The 24,581-nt window shown below is 50.3% G+C and overlaps 1 protein-coding gene across 2 annotated transcripts; it reads left to right on the plus strand.

The window, feature by feature from the left end:
- Nucleotides 1–3,594: 3,594 nt before the first annotated feature.
- Nucleotides 3,595–23,758, plus strand: PEX11G (peroxisomal biogenesis factor 11 gamma). Of its 2 annotated transcripts, XM_060181629.1 has the most exons (6): nt 3,595–3,684; nt 13,331–13,516; nt 17,586–17,764; nt 20,400–20,462; nt 22,491–22,735; nt 22,991–23,758. In XM_060181629.1, the coding sequence occupies exons 1-5, from the start codon at nt 3,625–3,627 to the stop codon at nt 22,711–22,713; spliced, it is 711 nt and encodes a 236-aa protein (XP_060037612.1). In that variant the 5' UTR covers nt 3,595–3,624; the 3' UTR covers nt 22,714–22,735; nt 22,991–23,758. The 2 variants fall into 2 exon arrangements, with proteins under 2 accessions (XP_060037612.1, XP_007532898.1); XM_007532836.3 differs by lacking the exon at nt 22,991–23,758 and having other exon boundaries at nt 22,491–22,939.
- The last annotated feature ends 823 nt before the right edge of the window (nt 23,759–24,581 follow it).

A 24,581-nucleotide genomic window follows, 5' to 3' on the forward strand; every position in this document is an offset into this window, starting at 1 on the left:
TGGTACATATGCTGCTGGGGATTGAACTCAGGACCTCATGCTTGGGAATCCAGTGCTCCCAGACCACATGAATCTTATTATTTTTAAAAATTTCTTTCTTTTTTTTTTCCTTTCAGAGTTATTGCTGGCGCTTGGTGCCTGCACTACGAATCCACTGCTCCTGGAAGATATTTTTTCCCCTTTTGTTGCCATGGTTGTTTTATTGCTGTTGTGGTTATTACTATTATTGTTGTTATTGATGTCGTCATTGTTGGATAGGACAGAGAAATGGAGAGAGGAGGGGAAGACAGAGAGGGGGAGAGAAAGACAGACACCTGCAGACCTGCTTCACCGCCTGTGAAGGGATGCCCCTGCAGGTGGGGAGCTGGGGGCTTGAACCGGGATCCTTATCCCGGTCCTTGCACTTTGCGCCACCTGTGCTTAACCCACTGCGCTACTGCCCAGCACCCGTCACTCAGGTTTTTGTAGTGCCAGGGGTCAAAGCTGGGAGCCCCCACGATGTCAGCTAGTACTTCAACTTCTCCAAAAGCAATTTCTTTTTTCCTTACCTAGGCAATACCTGCCTATTTCATGGAACTCAGAAGCCACAAAAAATGCTTGTAAGGGTAACTTTTTTTTTGAAATTTCTTTATTGGGGAATTAATGTTTTACATTCAACAGTAAATACAGTAGTTTGTACATGCATAACATTTCTCAGTTTTCCACATAACAATACAACCCCCACTAGGTCCTCTGTCATCCTTTCCCAGGACCTGTCTCGCTCCAGCCACCCCAGAGTCTTTTACTTTGGTGCAATAATGCCAACTCCAGTTCAGGTTCTACTTGTGTTTTCTCTTCTGATCTTGTTTTTCAACTTTTTTTAAAAAGATTATTTCTTTATTGGGGAATTAATGTTTTGCATTCAACAGTAAATACAATAGTTTGTACATGCATAACATTCCCCAGTTTCCCATTTAACAATACAACCCCCACTATGTCATTTATCATCCTTCATGGACCTGTATTCTCCCCACTCACCCACCCCAGAGTCTTTTACTTTGGTGCAATACGCCAATTCCATTTCAGGTTCTACTTGTGTTTTCTTTTCTGGTCTTGTTTTTCAACTTCTGCCTGAGAGTGAGATCATCCCATATTCATCCTTCTGTTTCTGATTTATTTCACTCAACGTGATATTTTCAAGGTCCATCCAAGATGGGTTGAAAATGGTGGTCACTATTTTTAATAGCTGGGTAGTATTCCATCGTGTATATATACCACAACTTGCTCAGCCACTCATCTGTTGTTGGACACCTGGGTTGCTTCCAGGTTTTGGCTATTACAAATTGTGCTGCCAAGAACATATGTGTACACAGATCTTTTTGGATGGATGTGTTGAGTTCCTTAGGATATATCCCCAGGAGGGGAACTGCAGGGTCATAGGGTAGGTCCATTTCTAGCCTTCTGAGAGTTCTCCAGACTGTTCTCCACAGAGGTTGGACCCACTGACATTCCCACCAGCAGTGCAGGAGGGTTCCTTTGACCCCACACCCTCTCCAGCATTTGCTGCTGTTACCTTTTCTGATGTAGGACATTCTCAAAGGAGTGAAGTGATATCTCATTGCTGTCTTTATTTGCATTTCTCTGACAATCAGAGACTTGGAGCATTTTTTCATGTGTTTCTCAGCCCTTTGGATCGCTTCTGTGGTGAATATTCTGTCCAAGTCCTCTCCCCATTTTTGGATGGGGTTATTTGTTGTCTTGTTGAGTTTGGTAAGCTCTTTATATATTTTTATTATTAAACTCTTGTCTGGTATATGGCATGTAAGGATCTTCTCCCGTTCTGTGAGGGGTCTCTTTGTTTGGGTAGTGGTTTCTTTTGCTGTGCAGAAGCTTTTTAATTTGATGTAGACCCATAGGTTTATACTTGCCTTAGTTGAAAGGGTAACTCTTGATCGCCTCTTTCTTGGTGACCTATTTACCCTTTTCTGTAGTTTCTCTGGTTACCTGATCCTTATCTATTCTTCTCAAAAGATCTGGGGCATTTCTGGAAAAAAGAAAATGAAAATAAACAGCTTTATGGCTGAGGAGACTGCATCATGTTTCTGCAAAATGACTCTCCTGCCTGAGGCTCTGAGGTCCCAGGTTCAGTCCCCAGCACCAACATCAGTCAGAGCTGAGCAGGCTCTGATAAAAGTAATAACAATGCTATTAATAATATAAAAATTAAAATAAAATATATTTTAAAATGCATTAGACTAGATACCACAGACACACATGCTAGATCTCCTTAAAATCAGGGCTTGGGTGGTCTGGGAGATGGCACAGTGGATAAAACTCAGGTCTCTCAGGCATGGGGTCCTGAGTTCAATCCTCGTCAGCACATGTACCAGAGTGATGTCTGGTTCTTTCTCTCTCTCCTATTCCTCTCATTAATAAATAAATATTTTTTTAAAAAATCAGGGCTTGGAGCTTAATGTTCTTGGAATATTGTTCTGAAATACTGAAAAACAATTATTTTTATTTAATTAATTTTTGTTTATTTATTTATTTTTCCAAAGTACTTATCAGCTCTGGCTTTTGGTGGTGCAGGGAATTGAATCTAGGACTCAGGCATGACAGTCTTTTTGTATAACCATTATGCCATCTACCCCTACCCTTGATTTTCTTTTCTTTACCTTTTTGATAAGAGAAATTGAGAAGGGAAGGGGAGATAGAAGGGGAGAAAGAGACAGAGAGACACCTGCAGCTCTGCTTCACTGCTTATGAAGTTTCCCCCCTGCAGGTGGGCATCAGGGGCTTGAACCTAGGTCCTTGCTCATTGTAAAATGTGTGCTCTACCTAATGGACCACCATCTGGGCCCACCCTGAGAGCCATTTAAAAAAAAACAAACATTTACTTAGAGTCAAAAGGAAGGAAGAAGCAACTTCTCTCTCTGGCATATGCGATACCAGCAATTTAACTCAAGACCTTGTGCTGGAGAGTCCAATCAATTCTTTATTCACTGTGCCACCTCCCAGATCTTTTTTTTTTTTAATCTATTTTATTTGTTTGTTTTTACCAGAGCCCTGCTCAGCTCTGACTTATGGTGCTGCTGGGGACTGAACCTGGGACCTCAGCGCCTCAAGGCAGGAGTTGTCTTTTGCAGAACCACTCTGCTGTCTTCTCAGCCCCCTGAAAGGTAGTTCTAAACGGCCAGCAGAGTGCAGAGAGCTGAAAGATCTTCTGTACTCCTGGGTCCCAGAGGAGCCTTTTTGGGGGGGAGGATGGATCACAGGCAAGGACCCCACTCTTTGCAAACCCGGCATTCCCATCACTCGCACGGGGAACACACAAAGAGCCTTGGCCGCGCCTGCACAGAACATCAGGAGGGCGCTTGATTCCCGCTCCAGGTCGCAGGCTTCCGCTATATATACGCGGGGGGGGGCTCCCACATGACCACGCCCACTCCGCACAGCCCCGCCCCTCACGCTCGCCGCCACCGGTGACCACGCCCCCTACACGCCTTTCCCACCCGCCTGACCACGCCCCCACGCAGGGCCCGCCCCTCCCGCTCGGCCTCCAGCTGACCACGCCCCCACGAAGGCCCCGCCCCATACTCCTGGCCACACCCCGGCGCAGAGCGATGACGTCACGGCGGAGTTGCCATGGCGGCGCTGAGCAGCCTGGCGTCGGCGCTGGAGTCGTACAGGGGCCGGGACCGCCTGGTGAGCCTGGGGCGGAGCGCGGCCGGATTCACCCCGGACGAGGGGAAATCGAGGCCAGCCAGACCGGGGGCGGTTGACGCTCGGGGGCACTCCCCCCCACACCCCATCGCCGAGGACCCTCGTGCTCGCCGGGCTGCTGCCCTTTGTCCCCGGGAGGTGACGTGGAGGCACTTCCGGGACCCGTCATCGCCCCCCACCTCCCCCGGGGGGCACCACTGGGGGGGGTCCCGAGGGCGGAGCTGGGCCCCGGGGCTGGACAGCTTCTCTCTTGCCTTCACCCCCCCCCCCCCCCCCCCCCGCCCCAGAAAAAAATCAGATCCCCTTTTGCTGGACTCTTAGGTCATGTCAACTAATTCAGCCTTGGACATGGGAGATCTTGGAAAAGGCACTGCAGTTCATCCCTGCACAATGTCTTGCAAGCCTGGGTCTTTTACAATTTATTAATCTTTCCAAGATTTTATTATTATTAGTTTAATGAGTGAGATACAGAGACCAGAGCCCTGCTCAGGGATTGAACCTGGGACCTCAGGCATTTCTTTCAGGACCATGATGCTGTTTCCCTAACCTCACAAATCATCTTTTATTTATTATTATTGTTGTTGTTATTATTATTACCAGAGCCCTGCTCAGCTCTGGCCGATGTTGGTGCAGGGGATTGAACCTGGAACCTCAGAGCCTCAGGCAGGAGAGTCTCTTTGCAGAAAACCATAAAGCTATCTATCCCACTCCAAATCATCTTTTTTTATTTTTATTTATTTTATTTTTGAGAGATATGCAGAGAGAGGGACAGAGAGAAACACCAGAGCCCTGCTCAGCTCTGGCCGATGGTGGTGCAGGGGATTGAACCTGGGACCTCAGAGCCTCAGGCAGGAGAGTCTCTTTGCAGAACCATAAAGCTATCTATCCCCACCCCAAATCACCTTTTAAAGGCTTATTTTCACCAGTTAGTTAGAAGGTTGGGGAGATAGCATAGTGGCTTTGCAAAAGGCTTTTCCTGCCTGTGGCTCTGAGGACCCAGGTTCAGTCCCCAGCACCACCATCAGCCAGAGCTGAGCAGGGCTCTGGTGCCTCTCTCTCTCTCTCTCCATATATATATATATATATATATATATATATATATATATATATATATATCTGTATTGCAGTCTCTCTCCATATATATATATATATATCTGTATTGCAGTCTCTCTCTCTCTCCATATATATATATATATATATATATATCTGTACTGCAGTCTCTCTCTCCATATATATATATATATATATATATCTGTATTGCAGTCTCTTTCTCTCTCCATATATATATATATCTGTATTGCAGTCTCTCTCTCTCCATATATATATATATATCTGTATTGCAGTCTCTCTCTCTCTCTCTCCATATATATATATATCTGTATTGCAGTCTCTCTCTCTCTCTCTTACAGTAGAAGGGAGAGGTTGAACTCAACTCTCACACTTTTCTTTTTTCCTTTTTAAAATTTCTTTTATCTTTATTTGTTGGATAGAGACAGCCAGAAAGTGAGAGGGGAGGGGGAAATAGAGAGGGAGAGAGACAGAGAGACCCCTGCAGCCCTGCGTCACCACTTGGAAAGCTTCCCCCCTGCAGGTGGGGACCAGGGCCTTGAACCGGGTCCTTTTGCATTGTAACATGTGTGCTCAACCAGGTGCACCACCACTTCCTGGCCGGTCACACTTTTCTTTATTTCTCCTTTGCATTACTAGAGTACTGTTTACCTCTGACTTATGGTGGTACTCGGGACTGAACCTGGGACCTTTGGTCTCTCAGACTTGAAAGTCTTTTTTTAAAATTATTATTATCTGTATTTATTTATTTGCTAGAGACAGAGAGAAATCAAGAGGGAGGTAGAGAGGGAAAGAGACAGAGAGATACCTGCAGACCTGCTTCACCACTCATGGAATTTTCCCCCTACAAGTGGGGACCAGGGGCTTGAACCTAGGTCCTTATGCACTGTACTGTGAGCGCTTAACCAGGTGCACCACCAACTAGCCCCAGTCTTTATTTATTTTTTCTCCCATAACCATGATCCTGTCTACCTAGCCTTCACACTATTTTATTTTTTCAATTCCCTTTTGTTGCCCTTGTTTTATCACTGTTGTTGTTGATAGGACAGAGAGAAATGGAGAGAGGAGGGGAAGACAGAGAGGGGGAGAGAAAGATAGACACCTGCAGACCTGCTTCACTGCCTGTGGAGCGACTCCCCTGCAGGTGGGAAGCCGGGGGCTCGAACCGGGATCCTTCCACCGGTCCTTGTGCTTTGCGCCACCTGTGCTTAACCCGCTGCGCTACCGCCGGACTTGCTAGCCCTCACACTCTTAAGAAGTTTCAAGGGACCGGGCAGTGACAGTGCACCGGGTAGAATGCTCATTTCCGTTCCTGAATAAATACAGCTTCCCTGCCCAAAAAAAAAAAAAAAAAAAAAAAAAAAATGCTCATTTCCATGTACAAAAGACCCATGTTCAAGCTCTCCGTGTCTAACTGCAAGGGGGAAGCTTCACAGTGAAACAGTGTTGCAAATGGCTCTTGCTTTCTTCCTTTCACTTTCCCCTCTCAATTTCTCTCTGTCCTATCAAATAGAATGAATAAATAGAAAAAAAAAAAGAAAAGAAGGTTTCAAGAACCATGGAGGGGCTAAAAGCAGGAGAAATAAGTTCTTTAAAAAAAAAAACAACTCCATTTATTTATCACAGAGAGAGAACACATCAGAGCATCACTCTGACACTTGTGATGCCGGTGGATGGAATTCAGGACCTCAGACTTTCACAACTAACACTAAAGTGTGCTTCTCTTCTGGAGAGAAATAATAAATTGGGGGGGGGGGGGTAGGCCACGGCACACATGACTTTTTAAAATTAATTTTAAAAAGGAGACATTAACAAAACCATAGGATAAAAGAGGTGCAACTCCACACAATTCCCACCACCAGATCTCCGTATCCCATCCCCTCCCCTGATAGCTTTCCTAGTCTCTATCCCTCTGGGATTATGGACCCTGGGTCATTGTGGGATGCAGAAGGTGGAAGGTCTGGCTTCTGGAATTGCTTCCCCGCTGAACATGGGTGTTGGCAGGTGGATCCATACTCCCAGCCTGTCTCTCTCTTTCCCTAGTGGGGCAGGGCTCTGGGGAAGCAGGGCTCCAGGACACATTGGTGGGGTCGTCTGTCCAGGGAAGTCTGGTCGGCATCCTGCTGGCAAGAGGAGGGGAACTGGGATCCTTGCGCTTCGCATCATGTGCGCTTAGCCCACCGGGCTACCGCCCAACTCCCTAAATAAATAAATTCTATATATAAAAAAAAAGAGAGAAAGAAAGAAAAAAACATTAGTTCTGGGTTGGAGAGAGAGCACATCAGGTATAGTCAGCGCCTTGCCAGGCACACGACCTAGGTGCTAGAACTCGAAATGAAAACACACTCTCTCTCTCTCCCCGTCTCTGAATGAAGCAGTCAGAGCAGTCAGGTCGCACATGTGCGAGGCCCTGGCTCCACAACACAAAGCCAGATGTCATCAAGACAAAAGCACAAGGACCAGTGGAAGGATCCAGGTTCCAGGCCCTGGCTCCTCACCTGCAGGGGGGTGGGGTGAGGACATATCACAAGCGGTGAAGCAGGTTCTCTCTCCCTCTTTTATCTCCCCCTTCTCTTGCAATTTCTCTCTGTCCTGTCCATTAAAATGGGGGGGAAAATGGCTGCCAGGAGCAGTGGATTTGTAGTGCTGGTGCCGAGCCCCAGCAATAACGCTGGAGGCAAAAAATGAGAGCGGGGCCCATCGGTGGCGCACCTAGTTGAGCGCACATGCTACAGTGCACGAGCACCCGGGTTCGAACCCCCGGTCCCCACCTGCAGGGGGAAAGCTTTTGCGAGTGGTGAAGCAGGTCTGCAGGTGTCTCTCTGTCTTTCTCCATTCATGTCACCTCCTTCTCTCTCAATTTCTGGCTGTCTCTTTCCAATAAATAAATAAGGATTTAAAAACAAAAAAACGAGAGAGAGAGAGAGAGGAGAAGCACCACAGCAGCTCCACTGCTCCTGGACCATGCCTACGTCTCTTCTTGATGTTCCTCTTTAGTTCTGGGATCCCAGCCCAGATTCTCAAATATGACCATGTCTGTGTGCTCTGCTAGGCCTCTCCAGGCCCCTAATGCGATGTCTTTAGAAGTTGAAAATTGGGGGGTTGGGTGGTAGCGCAGCGGGTTAAGGGCACGTGGCGCGAAGCGCAAGGACCAGCATGAGGATCCCAGTTCCAGCCTCCGGCTCCCCACCTGCAGGGGAGTCGCTTCACAGGCGGTGAAGCAGGTCTGCAGGTGTCTGTCTCTCTCTCCCCGTCTTCCCCTCCTCTCTCCATTTCTCTCTGTCCTATCCCAACAATGAACAACATCAGCAATAACAATAATAACCACAAGAAGGGCAACAAAAGGGAGGAAAAATGGCTTCCAGGAGCAGTGGATTCATGGTGCAGGCACTGAGCCCCAGCAATAACCCTGGAGGCAAAAAAAAAAAAAGTTGAAAATTGAGGGCCAGCCACTGGCACACCTGGTTGAGCGCACACATTACAGTGCACAAGGACCCAGGTTCAAGCCCCTGGTCCCCATCTGCAGGGGGAAAGCTTCATGAGAAGCTGAAAACTGAAAGGAAAAAAAAAAAAGGAGGCTTGAGCAGACGGGATAAGGTAATGGTTCTGCAAAGACTTTCATTCCTGAGGATCTGAAGCCCCAGGTTCAATCCCCAGCACTACTATCAGCCAGAGCTAAGCAGGGCTCTGGTCTCTTGCTCCCTCTCTTTCTCGGTATCTTTCCCTCTACATCTAATTTTTGTTAAAAAATAAATAAGGGAGGCGGGCGGTAGCGCAGCGGGCTAAGCGCAGGTGGCGCAAAGCGCAAGGACCGGAGTAAGGATCCCGGTTTGAGCCCCGGCTCCCCACCTGCAGGGGAGTCACTTCCCAGGTGGTGAAGCAGGTCTGCAGGTGTCTGTCTTCCCCTCCTCTCTCCATTTCTCTCTGTCCTATCCAACAATGACGACATCAATAACAACAACAACAATAAAAAAACAAGGGCAACAAAAGGGAGTAAATAAATAAATTTAAAACAAATAAAATATTTTTAAAGTCAAATAGCTTTCAGGGGGGATAATAATAATAATAATAATAATAATAATAATAATAAGCAGGCAGTGGCACACCTGGTTAAGCGCTCACATTACAGTGATCAGGGACCCAAGTTCAAAGCCCTGGCCCCCATTGACAGTGGGGGAGTTTATAAGTGGGCTGCAGTTGTCTCTCTGTCTCCTTATCTCCTCTCAATTTCTGTGTGTCTCTGTCCAATAATAAATAAATAAAATGGATATTACTGATAATAGCTGGCAGTGGTGTACACACATTACCATTCACAAGGACACAGGGGCTGGGGAGAATCTTCATGAGTGGTGGAGCAGGGCTGCGGGTCTCTCCCTCTCTCCTCCTTCCCTCTCAATTTCTCTCTGCCTCTACCCAATAAATAACACATAAAAAAGAATTACTGTTACTATTTTTAATTTTTTAAAAATATTCCCTTTTGTTGCCCTTGTTTTATTGTTGTAGTTATTATTATTATTGTTATTGATATCCTTGTTGTTGGACAGGACAGAGTGAAATGGAGAGAGGAGGGGAAGACAGAGAGGGGGAGAGAAAGACAGACACCTGCAGACCTGCTTCATGGCCTGTGAAGCAACTCCCTTGTAGGTGGGGAGCCGGGGGCTCGAACCAGGATCCTTCCGCTGGTCCTTGTGCTTCGCACCACCTGCGCTTAACCCGCTGTGCTACTGGCCAACTCTGTATTATTATTATTTTTACCAGAGCACTGCTCAGCTCTGGCTGATGGTGGTGCTGGGAACTGAACCTGGGACCTCAGAGTTTCAGACAGGAAAGCTTTTTATTATTTATTTTTCCCTTTTGTTGCCCTTGTTGTAGTTATTATTGTTGTTTTTGATGTCGTCGTTGTTAGGCGCATCCTCCCCCTTTCCCTTCTGTTTCTCTTTTCTTTGGTCGGACAAAGAGATGTAGAGAAAGGGGTGACAGAAAAAGAGAGAGACAGAGAGACAGACACTTGCAGCCTTGTTTCACTCCTGAAGCATTCCCCCTGAAGGTGGGGGTGGGGTTTGTGCTGGTCCGGTGCACTTTACCTGTCTACCAGGTGCACCGCCCTGTTCCTCCTCCCCCCGCCCCCCACCCGTACGATTTCCAGTTAAGATTGAAAGCAGGTATCACTGGGAACAGGAGAATTTTGCAGAAAAATTAAAAGGTAACAGCACATTGGTTCTGCATAAGGACTTTGACATTTGAAGCTCCATGAGTTCAGGATCAGTTCCCTACACCGTCATCAGCCAGAATTGAGCAATACGCAGTACTCTGGTTAAGAAAGAAAGAAAGAAAGGGGGGAGTCGGGCTGTAGCGCAGAGGGTTAAGCGCAGGTGGCGCAAAGCACAAGGACCGGCATAAGGATCCCGGTTCGAGCCCCCCGGCTCCCCACCTGCAGGGGAGTCGCTTCCCAGGCGGTGAAGCAGGTCTGCAGGTGTCTGTCTTTCTCTCCTCCTCTCTGTCTTCCCCTCCTCTCTCCATTTCTCTCTGTCCTATCCAACAATGACAACAACAATAATGACTACAACAATAAAACAACAAGGGCAACAAAAGGAAATAAATAAATATTAAAAAAGAAAGGAAGGAAGGGGGAGTCGTGCGGTAGTGCTGCAGGTTAAGCGCAGGTGGCACAAAGCACAAGGACCGGCATAAGGATCCCAGTTCGAGCCCCCGGCTCCCCACCTGCAGGGGAGTCGCTTCCCAGGTGGTGAAGCAGGTCTGCAGGTGTCTGTCTTTCTCTCCCCCTCTCTGTCTTCCCCTCCTCTCTCCATTTCTCTCTTTCCTATCCAACAATGATGACGTCAATAACAACAACAATAATAACTACAACAATAAAACAAGGACAACAAAAGGGAATAAATAAATATAAAAAAAATTAAAATGTATTTATAAAAGAAAAAGTAAGAAAGGAAGAGGGAGTCGGGCTGTGGCACAGCGGGCTAAGCGCACGTGGCACAAAGCACAAGGACCGGCTAAGGATCCCGGTTTGAGTCCCCAGCTCCCCACCTGCAGGGGAGTCGCTTCACAGGCGGTGAAGCAGGTCTGCAGGTGTCTGTCTTTCTCTCCTCCTCTCTGTCTTCCCCTCTTCTCCATTTTTCTCTGTCTTAAGGAACAACAACAGCAATGATAATAATAAGAACAACAACCATAAGTGTAACAACAAGGACAACAAAATGGGAAAAATACGTCCTCCAGGAGCCGTGGATTCCTGCCGGCTGTGAGCCCCAGCAAAAAAGAAGAAAGAAAAAAAACGCCACATATGTAAAGAGTTCTTACAAATCAACAAGAAAAAGACACAGCCTGGGGGACAGCATCATGGCTATCCAGGGCAGAGGAGACAGCATATTGAAAGTCATAAAAGATTCTCCTGCCTGAGGCTCTGAGGTCCCAGGTTCAATCCTCTGCACCACCATCAGCCAGAGCTGAGCAGGGTTCTGGTAAGAGAGGAAGTGGGGGGAGGAGAGAGAGAGGAGGGAAAGGGGGAAAAAAATTATAAATCAACAGTGTTGATTTAGGCTTTATTTTTTAAAGTTTTTAAAAATTTTCCCTTTTGTTATTTTATTGTTGTAGTTGTTGTTATTGATGTTGTTGTTGTTGGATAGGACAGAGAGAACTGGAGAGAGGAGGGGAAGACAGAGGGGGAGAGAAAGACAGTCACCTGCAGACCTGCTTCACCGCCTGGGAAGCGACTCCCCTGCAGGTGGGGAGCCGGGGTTCGAACCGGGGTCCTTATGCCGGTCCTTGTGCTTTGCGCCACCTGCGCTTAACCTGCTGTGCTACAGCCCGACTCCCATGAGTCTCTTTTTGCATAACCATTGCGCTCTCTCTGCAGCTCCAGTGCTACTTTTTTGTTACTATTTGTTCATTCCCTTTTGTTGCCCTTGTTTTTTTAATCGTTGTAGTTATTATTGTTGTTATTGATGTCGTCGTTGTTGGATAGGACAGAGAGAAATGGAGAGAGGAGGGGAAGACAGAGAGGGGGAGAGAAAGACAGACACCTGCAGACCTGCTTCACCGCCTGGGAAGCGACTCCCCTGCAGGTGGGGAGCCGGGGGCTCGAACCGGGATCCTTCTGCCGGTCCCTGCGCTTTGCCCCATGTGCGCTTAACCCGCTGGGCTACCGCCCGACCCCATCTCTATTTCTATTGCCACCTGGGCTATCACTGAGGTTCAGTGCCCACACTGCTTCCAGTGACCATTTTTTCCTTATTACTATTTTTAAAGATAGGATAGAGAAGTTGAGAGGACCGGGGGAGTGTGGTCCAGGAGGTGAGGTGGCCCAATGGATAAAGCATTGGACTCTCAAGCATGAAATCCTGAGTTCAGTCCCCGGCAGCACATGGACCAGAGTGATGTCTGGTTCTTTCTCCGTCTCCTCCTGTCTTTCTCATTAATACACAAAAATCTTTACAAAAAAGAAAAAAGAAAAAAAAAGATAGGGCAGGAGGTTAATAAATAAATAAAATTAGTGATAATGAAATAAAATTAATACACTAAAATTAATGGCCGAGACAGAGAGACACCTGCAACCTTACTCTATTCCTCGTGAAGCTTCTTCCTTCCTGTAGGTGGGGGTAAACGTGAGTCTATCAAGTGCACCATCACCTGGCCTCCTTTTATCCCCCTTCTTTTAAGATCCACTGCCACCTCCTGGACCACTCCCCTTCTTTTAAGATCTGTCATGAATGAGAGAGGGAGGTTGGGAGTAGATCACATAATGGTTCTAGAAACTCTTCTGCCTGAGGCTCCAAAGTCCCTCGTACTACCATCAACCAGAGCTGAGCAGGGCTTTGGTAAAAAAAAAGTGGGAGGCAGTTGTTGCACACCTGGTTGAGCGCACACATTACAGTGCACAAGGACCCAGGTTTGAGCCCCCGGTCCCCACCTGCAGGGGGAAAAGCTTTGCAAGTGGTGAAGCAGGGCTGCAGGTGTCTGTCTCTCTCCCTCTCTATCTCCCACTTCCCTCTTGATTTCTGGCTGTCTCTAACAGCCAGAATCTAATAAAGATACACACACAAAAAGATGATAAAAAAGAGACAGAGAGATACAGAGACAGAGAGAGAAAAAAGCAGAGCCTCCAGGGCCAAGTGGTGGCACACCTGGTTGAGCGCACATGTTCTAGTGCTCAAGGACTCAGGTTCGAGCCCCTGGTCCCCACCTGCAGGGGGAAAGCTTTGCGAGTGGTGAAGCAGGGCTGCAGGTGTCTCTCTCCCTCTCTGTCACCCCCTTCCCTCTCAATTTCTGGCTGTATCTATCCGTAAACAAGTAAAGGTTTTAAGATTTTATATAAAAAAAATAAAAGGAGCAGAGCTCTGTCACATGCAAGGCTGGGGATTGAACTCAGGACCTCACACTTGAGAGTCCAATGCTTTATCCCTTGTGCCCCCTCAGGATTCAACTTAGGCTCTTATACCTGCTCCATGTCATCATCTTCACCCCATGGGCTGGGTTTTTAGGGGCTTGGGGTGGTGATTCCTGAGCTGAGTCATGCTGACAACCCTGGTCCTCCCTGCCCCCCCAGATCCGGATGCTGGGGTATTGCTGTCAGCTGGTGGGCGGGGTCCTGGTGGCTCAGAGTCCTGGCTCGGACACAGGGACCCGCCTGCTGACACTGTCATCCCAGCTCAGCCACTGCAGGACCGTCCTGAGGCTCTTTGATGACCTCACCATGTTTCTCTACACCAAGCAGTACGGCCTGGGGGCGCAGGTAATAGATGGGGGGGTCCCTCCCAGGGCTTAGATGGTGTGTGTGTGGATGTGGGGAGCCGGGGGTGTCTTCTTATATTTTTAAAAATAATTTTATATTTGATAGAGACAGAAATTGAGAGGGAAGGGGGAGATAGAGAGGGAGAGAGACAGAGAGACACCTGCAGCCCTGCTTCACCACTTGTAAAGCTTTTCCCTCCTGCAGGTGGGGACTGGGGGCTTGAACCCGGGTCCTTGTGCATGCTAATATGTGTGTGTGTTCAGCCACCACCTGGCCCCTGGCCTATTTTTTTTTCATTATTATTATTTTATTTATAAGGCTGGATGGTGGTCTACCCAGTTGGGCACAGATGTTACAATGCACAAGGACCCAGGTTCAAGTCCTCAGGCCCCACCTAGTGGGTGAAGCAGGGCTGCAGGTGTCTCTCCTCTTGATTTCTCTCTGGTTCTATTTAAGAAAAAAGGAATGTAAATGAAATGTGATATATATTTACCTGGCTGAGAGAGCTACAGAGAGGAAGAAAACTTGATAGATGAGAGACCCCAGAGCCCTGCTGAGCTCTGGCTGATGGTGGTGCTGGGGATTGAACCCGGACCGCAGAGCCTCAGGCAGGCAAGTCTTTTTTGCAAAACGACTGTGCTGTCTTCCCCTACTAGTCATGAAGTCTTGACTCCTTTTTTGGGTCCTTCTTGCTCTCCTGTTCTATGTGGGGTCAAATCCGAGGCTTCCCACAAGGCTCGTTCTTGATAGAAGCCGTTTTTTTAAATTTTCCCTTTTGTTGCCCTTGTTGTTCATTGTTGTTGTAGTTATTGATGTCGTTTTTGTTGGCTAGGACAGAGAGAAATGGAGAGAGGAGGGGAAGATAGAGGGGGCGAGAAAGAGACACCTGCAGACCTGCTTCACCGCCCGTGAAGCGACTCCCCTGCAGGTGGGGAGCCCGGGGGCTCGAACCGGGATCATTAAGCCAGACCTTACGCTTTGTGCCACCTGCGTTTAACCCGCTGCGCTACCGCCCGACTCCCCATTTTAGGATTTTTTTTTTTTAATCTTTTACTCGTGTTTTTTTTTTTTTAAGATTTTATTTATTTATGAGAAAGAAAGGAGAGAGAAAGAACCAGACATCACTCTGGTACATGTGCTGCCAGGGATTGAACTCGGGACCTCATGCTTGAGAATCCAGTGCTTTATCCATTGCGCCACCTCCTGGACCCATTTTAGGATTTTAAGGCTTTTGCTTTCTTCTTCTTTTTCTTCTTCTCCTTCTCCTTCTCCTCCTTCTCCGCTGGTGAACTAGCTTGCTTGGCTAGTCAGCTGCTTTGCCCTGTGAAGTCTGTCTGTCTCTGTCTCTCTCTCATCATCATTAAAGAATAAATCTGGGGCTGGGGAGATAGCATAATGGTTATGCAAAGAGACTTTCCCTGCCTGAGGTTCCCAGGTTCAGTCCCTAGCACCACCATCAGCCAGAGCCGAGCAGGGCTCTGGATAAAAAAAATAATGCCAGGGCCAGGCAGTGGCATGCTTGGTTAAGTGCACACATTACAGTGCGCAAGGACCTGGGTTGAAGTCCCAGGTCCACATCTGTAGGGGCAAAGCTTCATGAGTGGTGAAGCAGGGCTCCTGGTGTCTGTCTCTCTCTCTTTTTTATCTTCCCCTAATCTAACTTCTCAGTTTTTTTTCGTCTCTATTCAGTAATAAGTAAATAAAATAAAAGACAAAAACTTAAAAAAAAAAAAAAATCCCACAAGGGAGTCGGGTGGTAGCGCAGCGGGTTAAGCGCACGTGGTGCAAAGCGCAGGGACTGGCCTAAGGATCCCGGTTCGAGCCCCCGGCTCCCCACCTGCAGGCGGTGGGTAAAGCAGGTCTGCAGGTGCCTCTGTTTCTCTCCTTCTCTCTGTCTTCTCTTATTCCCTCCATTCCTCTCTGTCCTAACAACAACGACAGCATCAAGAATAATAATGACTACAACAATAAAACAACAAGGGCAATGAAAGGGAATAAAAAAATATTTTTTAAAAATCCTACATATGTAAAGAGTTCTTACAAAGTAACAAGAAGAAGGCAGGGCTAGGGAGACAGCAGAGTGGTTCTGCAAGAAGACTGTCCTGCCTGAGGCTCTGTGGTCCCAGATTCAATCCCCAGCACCACTATCAGCTAGGACTTGGAGGGCAAATGAAGATGATGATGATAATAATAACAAATCTAGGCCAGCAAAATAGCTCACCTGGATAAAGCAGTGCCTTGCCATGTGCGTGTACCCAAGGTTTGAGAAGCCTCAGGGCTGGGGTCTCTGACTATCTTTCTCTAAAAAATTACAGCAAACCAGCCAGCAACCCTACTGCAAAGTTGGGGGTTCTCCCTGGTGGACCTCCTAGCTGCTCTGTAACTGTTCCCAGAGAGTTTACTAAAATGACCTCATTAAAAAATATGTATTAGCGGGGGCCTGGCAGGAGCGCAGCGGGTTAAGTACACATGCCCGAAGCGCAAGGACCGGCGTAATGATCCCGGTTCGAGCCCCCGGCTCCCCACATGCAGGGGAGTCGCTTCACAGGCGGTGAAGCAGGTCTGCAGGTGTCTGTCTTTCTCTCCCCGTCTTTCCCTCCTCTCTCCCATTTCTCTCTGTCCTATCCAACAACTACGGCAGCTATGACAACAATAAACAACTACAACAAGCACAACAACGACAAGGGCAACAAAATGGGAAAAAATGGCCTCCAGGAGCAAATATATATATTTTGTTGTTGCCTCCAGGGTTATTGCCGGTCCTTGTGCTTTGCACCATCTGCGCTTAACCCGCTGTGATACCGCCCGACTCCATATATATATATTATTAGAAAAAAATCTCTTTGAGTCAGGCTGAGTTGCAGTGCCCCTGGTTGAGCGCAGATGTTACAGTGCACAAGAACCCAGGTTCGAGCCCCAGGTCCCCACCTGCAGGGGGAAAACTTCATGAGTGGTGAAGCAGGGCAGCAGGTGTCTCTCTGTCTCTTTCCCTCTCTGTCTCCCCCGCCCTTCTCAATTCCTCTCAGTCTCTCTCCAATAATAAATAAAATATTTTAAAAAACGAATTAGTGCCTTCTTTTCCAGATTTTTTTAGTTATTAATAGTTTGGTACAAGATTGTAAAATTACAATTGTTTTTTTTTGCCTCCAGGGTTATTGCCGGGGCTCGGTGCCTGCACCACGAATCCACAGCTCCTGGAGGCCATGTTTTCCTCTTTTGTTGCCTCTGTTGTTTTATCATTGTTGTGGTTATTATTATTGTTATTGTTGCTGTCGTTGGATAGGACAGAGAAATGGAGAGAGGAGGGGAAGACAGAGAAGGGGAGAGAAAGACAGACACCTGCAGACCTGCTTCACCGCCTGTGAAGCGACTCCCCTGCAGGTGGAGAGCTACGGGCTCCAACCAGGATCGTTACACCGGTCCTTGCACTTCGCGCCACATGTGCTTAACCTGCTGCACTACCACCTGACTCCCAAGATTACGGTTTTTAAATTTTTTTATCTGTATATATTTTTTTTTTATAGAAACAGCCAGAAATTGAGAAGAAAGGGGTAGATAGAAAGGTAGAGAGACAGACACCTGCAGCCCTGCTTCACCACTTGGGAAGCTTTCCCTCTGCAGGTAGAGACCAGGGGCTTGAACCCAGGTCCTTGCACACTGTAACATGTGCGCTTAACCAGCTGCACCACCACCTGGCCCCTTCTTTTCCAAATTTTATTTTGGATAGGGGCAGAAAGAGGAAAGGAGAGGGAGAGAGAGAGATGGAGAGAGACAGAGAGACACCTGCAGCCCTGCACAATTGCTCGTGAAGCTTCCACCCTGCAGAGGATGGGAGCTGGGGGCGGGGGGAGGGACTTGATCCCTGGTCCTTGTGCGCTGTAATGTGTGTTTTCAAGCGGGTGTGCCGCCACCCAGGCCCTAAAAGGACTTCATTTGCACTTGATCCAAGGTGCATCTGTCTCTGGGCTGGGTGTAGGGTGTGAGGCTCCCCCAGGGCTTGACGGAGCCCCTGGGGGCCCGAGTGAGAGGAGTCAGCCTCCCCCTGCCACCCCCCTCACCACATCCACAGGAGGAGGATATCTTTGTCCGTTGTGTGTCCGTCCTGGGCAACGCAGCCGACCAGCTGTACTACCCTTGTGAGCATCTGGCCTGGGCCTCCGACGCCGGTGTCTTACGCCTGGACTCTACCCGCTGGTGGACACTCAGCACGGCCTTCTGGGGCCTCTCTCTTCTGCTAGGGGTCGCCCGGTAAGACAGCAGCTCTCCTGCATGATTCATGGTTCCAAGCCCGTATTGGAGGGAGCTGTGGGGCTGGGGGTCTCTTTTCTTTTGATAAGCTTTTGTTTGCCCCCAGGGTTACTGCTGGGGCTCGGTGCCTGTACCATGAAGCCGCTGCTCCTGGAGGCCATTTTTCCCCCCTTTCGTTGCCCTTGTTGTTTTAGCTTTGCTGTGGTTATTATTATTGTTGATGTCGTTGTTGGATCGGAAAGAGAGACATCGAGAGAGGAGGGGAAGACAGAGAGGGGAGAGAAACACAGACACCTGCAGACCTGCTTCACCGCCTGTGAAGCGACTCCCCTGCAGGTGGGGAGCCGGGGGCTCGAACCGGGATCCTTATGCCGGTCCTTACGCTTTGCGCCAAGTGCACTTAACCCGCTGCGCTACCACCCTACCCCTATAAGTTTTTTTTTAAAACTATTTTATTATCTTTATTTATTTTTTGGATAGAGACAGCCAGAAATTGAGAGGAGAGGAGATCAAGTCTCTTTGCAGGACCATCATGCTATCTGTCTCCTTGCCCACCAGTGGCCCTTTTTTTTTTTCTCCTCTTTTTTTCCCTATCAGGACAGAAATAGCATCTTTCTCTCTCTCGTTCCTCCCTCTGGTCTCTCCAGTTTCTCTGTGGTCTTTCTCTGTCTCTCTTTTGCCTTCAAGGTTATTGCTGGGGTTCGAAAAGTGGGGAGAGAGCGAGACACCTGCAGCACCAGTCATGCTAGTTCCTGTGCACGGCAGTATGTGCGCTCTTCCTGGCGCATCACTGCCCAACACCTTTTTGCTTTTACTTTATTTTATTTTATTTATTTATTTATTTTTAATACATTTATTTATTTTTTCATTGTTGTAGCTATTATTGTTGCTGTTATTGATGTCGCTGTTGCTGGATAGGAAAGAGAGAAATGGAGAGAGGAGGGGAAGACAGAGGGGGGGAGAGAAAGATAGACACCTGCAGACCTGCTTCACCGCCTGGGAAGCGACTCCCCTGCAGGTGGGGAGCCGGGGGCTCGAACCGGGATCCTTCTGCTGGTCCTTGTACTTCGTGCCACCTGCGCTACCGCCTGACTCCCTATTTTGATTTAATTTTAATTTAATTTTATTATTTTAAAAAAGATTTTTTAAAATTTATTTATGAGAAAGATACGAGAAAGAACCAGACATCACTCTGGCACACGTGCTGCCGGAGATTGAACTCAGGACCTCCTGCTTGAGAGTCCAAAGCTTTACCACTGCACCACCTCCCTCCCGGACCACTGCTTGTAATTTTATTTTAACGTCTTTATTTATTTGTTGAATAGAGATGTCAGGAATTGAGAGGGGAGGGGAGACAGAGAGAGAGAGGGAGAGGGAGAGGGTGAGAGAGGAAGAGAGAGAGGGAGAGAGGGAGAAGGAGAGAGAGGGAGAGAGAGGGAGAGAGGGAGACAGAGGGAGAGAGGGAGAGAGAGGGAAAGAGAGGGAGAGAGGGAGAGAGAGGGAGAGGGAGACAGAGGGAGAGAGGGAGAGAGAGGGAGAGAGGGAGAGAGGGAGAGGGAGACAGAGGGAGAGAGGGAGAGAGAGGGAGAGAGGGAGACAGAGGGAGACAGAGGGAGAGAGGGAGAGAGAGGGAGAGAGAGGGAGACAGAGGGAGAGAGAGGGAGAGAGAGGGAAAGAGAGGGAGAGAGGGAGAGAGAGAGAAAGAAAGAGACACCTGCAGCCCTGCTTCACCACTTGCAAAGCTTTCCCCCGGCAGGTTGGGACTGGGGGCTCAAACCTGGATCCTTGTGCATTGTAACGTGCACTCAACCAGAGGCACCACACCTGCCCTCCAACACCTTATTATTATTTTATGTATTTTAATAAGAGAAAGACATGCGGGCGGGGTGGTGCACACCTGGTTGAGAGCATATTACAGCGCACAAGGACCCAGCTTTGAGCCCCCCCCTGATCCCCACCTGCAGGGGGAAAGCTTTTTGCAAGTGGCAAAGCAGGGCTGCAGGTGTCTGTCTCTCTCCTCTCTATCTCCCCTCCCCTCTCAATTTCTCTCTGTCCTATCCAACAAATAAATGAAGATAATAAAAAAACAAACACAAGGTACAGTGAGAGAAACCAGAGCACAGCTCACTGGTGGTGTCCGGGATTGAACTTGGCACCATGGAGCCTCTGGCATGGAAGTTGTCTGCATAACCATTATGCTGTCTCCCCAGCCGTATTACCATTCAATACACAGAACTCAGGGCTAAGACATGCATGGTACTACCAAAGAGTGGCTTTCCCTGGGCCAATTTTCTGATAATTTTACAGAGGGAGGAAAGGGTGGGGAGAGACCCCACAGCCCTGCCCACCCTCCATGGGCTCCCTGGGTGCTGTGCATGGTGCTGAGAGAGGAGAGACCCCACAGCCCTGCCCACCCTCCATGGGCTCCCTGGGTGCTGTGCCTGGTGCTGAGAGAGGAGAGACCCCACAGCCCTGCCCACCCTCCATGGAGCTCCCTGGGTGCTGTTCATGGTGCTGAGAGAGGAGAGACCCCACAGCCCTGCCCACCCTGCATAGGCCTCCCTGGGTGTCACGAGGCAGAGTCCCCCCCATCCCCTCATTGCCTGCCCCATGTCCTTAAGTCCCCTTCCCCCAGGTCCCTGTGGATGGTGGTGAAGCTGAGACAGAAGCTGAGGCAGCCACCAGAGACCCTCATCGGGTATGAGAACCTTCCTCCTGGTCCCTGGGGGCCACCAGTCACCCCACCATCCCAGTGCTGGCCAGATGGGGCCTCACAGCCCCTCCAGATGGGTGGTATACAGGTGGGAAAACTGAGGCACGTGCAAGGCCCCACAGACAGGAAACAGGAGGGCCACATCTCTCTCTGGGCTGACCCTATGCCAGGCCCAGGTTGGAGCCCTGGCAACTACATGGGGAAGCCTCACAAGCAGCAGTGCAGGGCTGGGGTGTCTCTCTTGAGCAGTGGAGCAGGGCTGCAGGTGTCTCTCTCTCCCCATTTCTCATCATTTGTCTGGAGGAAAGAAAAAAATAGCCTCAGGGAGTAGCGGCCACATGCAGCGTCTGAACCCCAATGGCAGCCCTCCTCCACCCCCCAAAGATAAAAATAACCAGACGGACCTTGGTGTGGAGTATGCCTGGAGTGCAGCCTAACCACATCAGCACTGATCGTGGCCCTGGGTCAGAGACCTGAGAGAGGAGAGACCCCACAGCCCTGCCCACCCTCCATGGGGGCTCTCTGGGTGCTGTGCCTGGTGCTGAGAGAGGAGAGACCCCACAGCCCTGCCCACCCTTCATGGGCTCTCTGGGTGCTGTGCCTGGTGCTGAGAGAGGAGAGACCCCACAGCCCTGCCCACCCTCCATGGGCTCCCTGGGTGCTGTGCCTGGTGCTGAGAGAGGAGAGACCCCACAGCCCTGCCCACCCTCCATGGGGGCTCTCTGGGTGCTGCCCATGGCGCTGAGAGAGGAGAGACCCCCACAGCCCTGCCCACCTTCCATGGGGTTCCCTGGGTGCTGTGCATGGTGCTGAGAGAGGAGAGACCCCACAGCCCTGCCCACCCTGCATGGGGATCCCTGGGTGCTGTGCCTGGTGCTGAGAGAGGAGAGACCCCACAGCTCTGCCCACCCTCCATGGGCTCTCTGGGTGCTGTCCATGGCGCTGAGAGAGACCCCCACAGCCCTGCCCACCCTCCATGGGGTTCCCTGGGTGCTGTGCATGGTGCTGAGAGAGGAGAGACCTCACAGCCCTGCCCACCCTCCATGGGCTCCATGGGTGCTGTGCCTGGTGCTGAGAGAGGAGAGACCCCACAGCCCTGCCCACCCTCCATGGGGCTCCCTGGGTGCTGTGCCTGGTGCTGAGAGAGGAGAGACGCCACAGCCCTGCCCACCCTCCATGGGGCTCCCTGGGTGCTGTGCATGGTGCTGCGAGAGGAGAGACGCCACAGCCCTGCCCACCCTCCATGGGGCTCCCTGGGTGCTGTGCATGGTGCTGAGAGAGGAGACCCCACAGCCCTGCCCACCCTCCATGGGGCTCCCTGGGTGCTGTGCATGGTGCTGAGAGAGGAGAGACCCCCACAGCCCTGCCCACCCTCCATGGGCTCCCTGGGTGCTGTGCCTGGTGCTGAGAGAGGAGAGACCCCACATCCCTGCCCACCCTCCATGGGGCTCCCTGGGTGCTGTGCCTGGTGCTGAGAGAGGAGAGACGCCACAGCCCTGCCCACCCTCCATGGGGCTCCCTGGGTGCTGTGCATGGTGCTGCGAGAGGAGAGACGCCACAGCCCTGCCCACCCTCCATGGGGCTCCCTGGGTGCTGTGCATGGTGCTGAGAGAGGAGACCCCACAGCCCTGCCCACCCTCCATGGGGCTCCCTGGGTGCTGTGCATGGTGCTGAGAGAGGAGAGACCCCCACAGCCCTGCCCACCCTCCATGGGCTCCCTGGGTGCTGTGCCTGGTGCTGAGAGAGGAGAGACCCCACAGCCCTGCCCACCCTCCATGGGGCTCCCTGGGTGCTGTGCATGGTGCTGAGAGAGGAGAGACCCCCACAGCCCTGCCCACCCTCCATGGGCTCCCTGGGTGCTGTGCATGGTGCTGCGAGAGGAGAGACCCACAGCCCTGCCCACCCTCCATGGGGCTCTGTGGGAGGGTCAGGGCCAACTCCATGGTTACTGGGAGAGATTGGAGGTCCCTCTGCCTGCACCCCTAGAGCCTCTCTTGCCCTCTTCACCCTCAGCCGGCCACCCCGGAGCCCGCGGAAGGTGTTAGAGACGCAGGTGCTTGCAGAACTGCTGTCTCTCCTGAGCAACGTGGCGGACCTGGCCATCTCAGTCCACTGGCTGCCCCGAGGCCTGCTCTGGTCCGGCCGCCTCCCGCCCTGGCTGCTCGGGCTGCTGGGTACCATCTCCTCACTCCTCACTATCTACCAGGCCGTGTGGTTCGAGCCTGCCACCCCCTGATCCAATCCCAGGACTGCAGGAGGTGAAGGTCCATGATGGGCTGGTGGGCTCCCCCTGGTCCTGGGGGCGCCAGGGCCACTCCCCTGCTCTGGGCGGGGGCTCCTCTCAGTGTCACAGAGGAGCCTCGAGCCCAGCAGCCTCCAGGTGCTGGGATGCCCCCAATCTACCCGGGAGATGGGGGCATGAGCAAAGGGGAATCATTAAATGTGGCGATGATGGTGACAGACCCAGGTGTGACGATTCTTATTTTCTTTCTTTCTCTCTTTTTCCCCTCCAGGGTTATTGCTGGGGCTCGGTGCCTACACCATGAATCCACTGCTCCTGGAGGCCATTTTCCCCCCTTTTGTTGCCCTTGTTGTGGTTATTATTGTTGATGTCATTCATTGTTGGATGGGACAGAGAGAAATGGAGAGAGGAGGGGAAGACAGAGAAGGGGAGAGAAAGACAGACACCTGCAGACCTGCTTCACTGTCTGTGAAGCGACTTCCCTGCAGGTGGGGAGCTGGGGGCTTGAACCGGGATCCTTCCGCCGCCGGTCCTTGCGCTTTGCGCCACCTGCGCTTAACCCGCTGCACTACCGCCCGACTCCCTGCCACCAACTTTCTATTATTCCTCTTCCGTTCTCCTTCCTTCCTTCGCCAAAAATTTCAGAGTGACACTGGGCAGGGGAGACAGCATCATGGCTCTGTAAAAAGACTCTCCTGCCTGAGGCTCTGAGGTCCCAGGTTCAACCCCCCCCCAGCACCACCATCAGCCAGAGTTGAGCAGGGCTCAGCTCTTTCTCTCTGTATCTTTCCCATGATAATAAAACAAAAAGGGGCTGGGCCATGGTGCACCCAGGAGTGACCACGTTACCATATGCACAAGGATCTAGATTCAAGCCCCCATCCCCACCTGCAGGGGTGGGGGGAAAGCTTCACAGGCAGTGAAGCAGGGCTGTAGGTGTTTGTCTGTCTCCCTCTCGATTTCTCTGTCCTATCTAATAAAATTTCTTAAAAAAAAAAAAGCTGTATTGCAGAAAAACCAATGGTTCTGGGCCAGGGGAGACAGGGCACTCGGGGACCCTGTCAATGTGGAGATGAACTTGAATTGGTGCAGGGAGGGGGCGGTGGTTAGTGTACAGACATCCGTCATGGGCAGCTAAGAAACTGTCTTCTTGGGCTGCTGGGTTTGGTACAGCTGGTTGAGCGCACACATTACCACGTGCAAGGCCCCAAGTTCAAGGCCCCGTTCTCACCTGTAGGGGGGAAGCTTCATGAGTGGTGGAGCAGGGCTGCAAGTGTCTGTTTCTCCCTATCTCTTATTATTATTTCTTTTCATTTCTTTTTCCTCCAGGGTTATTGCTGGTGCTCGGTGCCTGCACTAGGAATTCACTGCTCCTGGAGGCCATATTTCCTCCTTTTGTTGCCCTGGTTGTTTACTGTTGTTGTTATTATTGTTGCTGTCATTGTTGTTGGCTAGGACAGAGAGAAATCGAGAGGAGGGGGGAGAGAGGAGAGAAAAGACACCTGTAGACCTGCTTCACCGCTTGTGAATAGATCCCCCCTCCCCCGAAAGAGGGGAGCCAGGGGTTCAAACCAAGATCTTTACGCTAGTCCTTGCACTTTGTGCCATGTGCGCTTAACCCACTGCGCTACCTCCTGGCCCCCAGTTTTTTAAAAATATTTATTTTCCCTTTTGTTGCCCTTGTTTTTTATTGTTGTTGTAGTTATTGATGTCATCATTGTTAGGTAAGACAGAGAGAAATGGAGAGAGGAGGGGGAAGACAGAGAGGGGGAGAGAAAGACAGACACCTGCAGACCTGCTTCACCGCTTGTGAAGCGACTCCCCTGCAGTTGGGGAGCCGGGGGCTCGAACCGGGATCCTTC

The sequence above is a fragment of the Erinaceus europaeus genome, chromosome 23 (assembly GCF_950295315.1).
Source record: "Erinaceus europaeus chromosome 23, mEriEur2.1, whole genome shotgun sequence".
In the NCBI taxonomy this organism is placed as follows: domain Eukaryota; kingdom Metazoa; phylum Chordata; class Mammalia; order Eulipotyphla; family Erinaceidae; genus Erinaceus; species Erinaceus europaeus.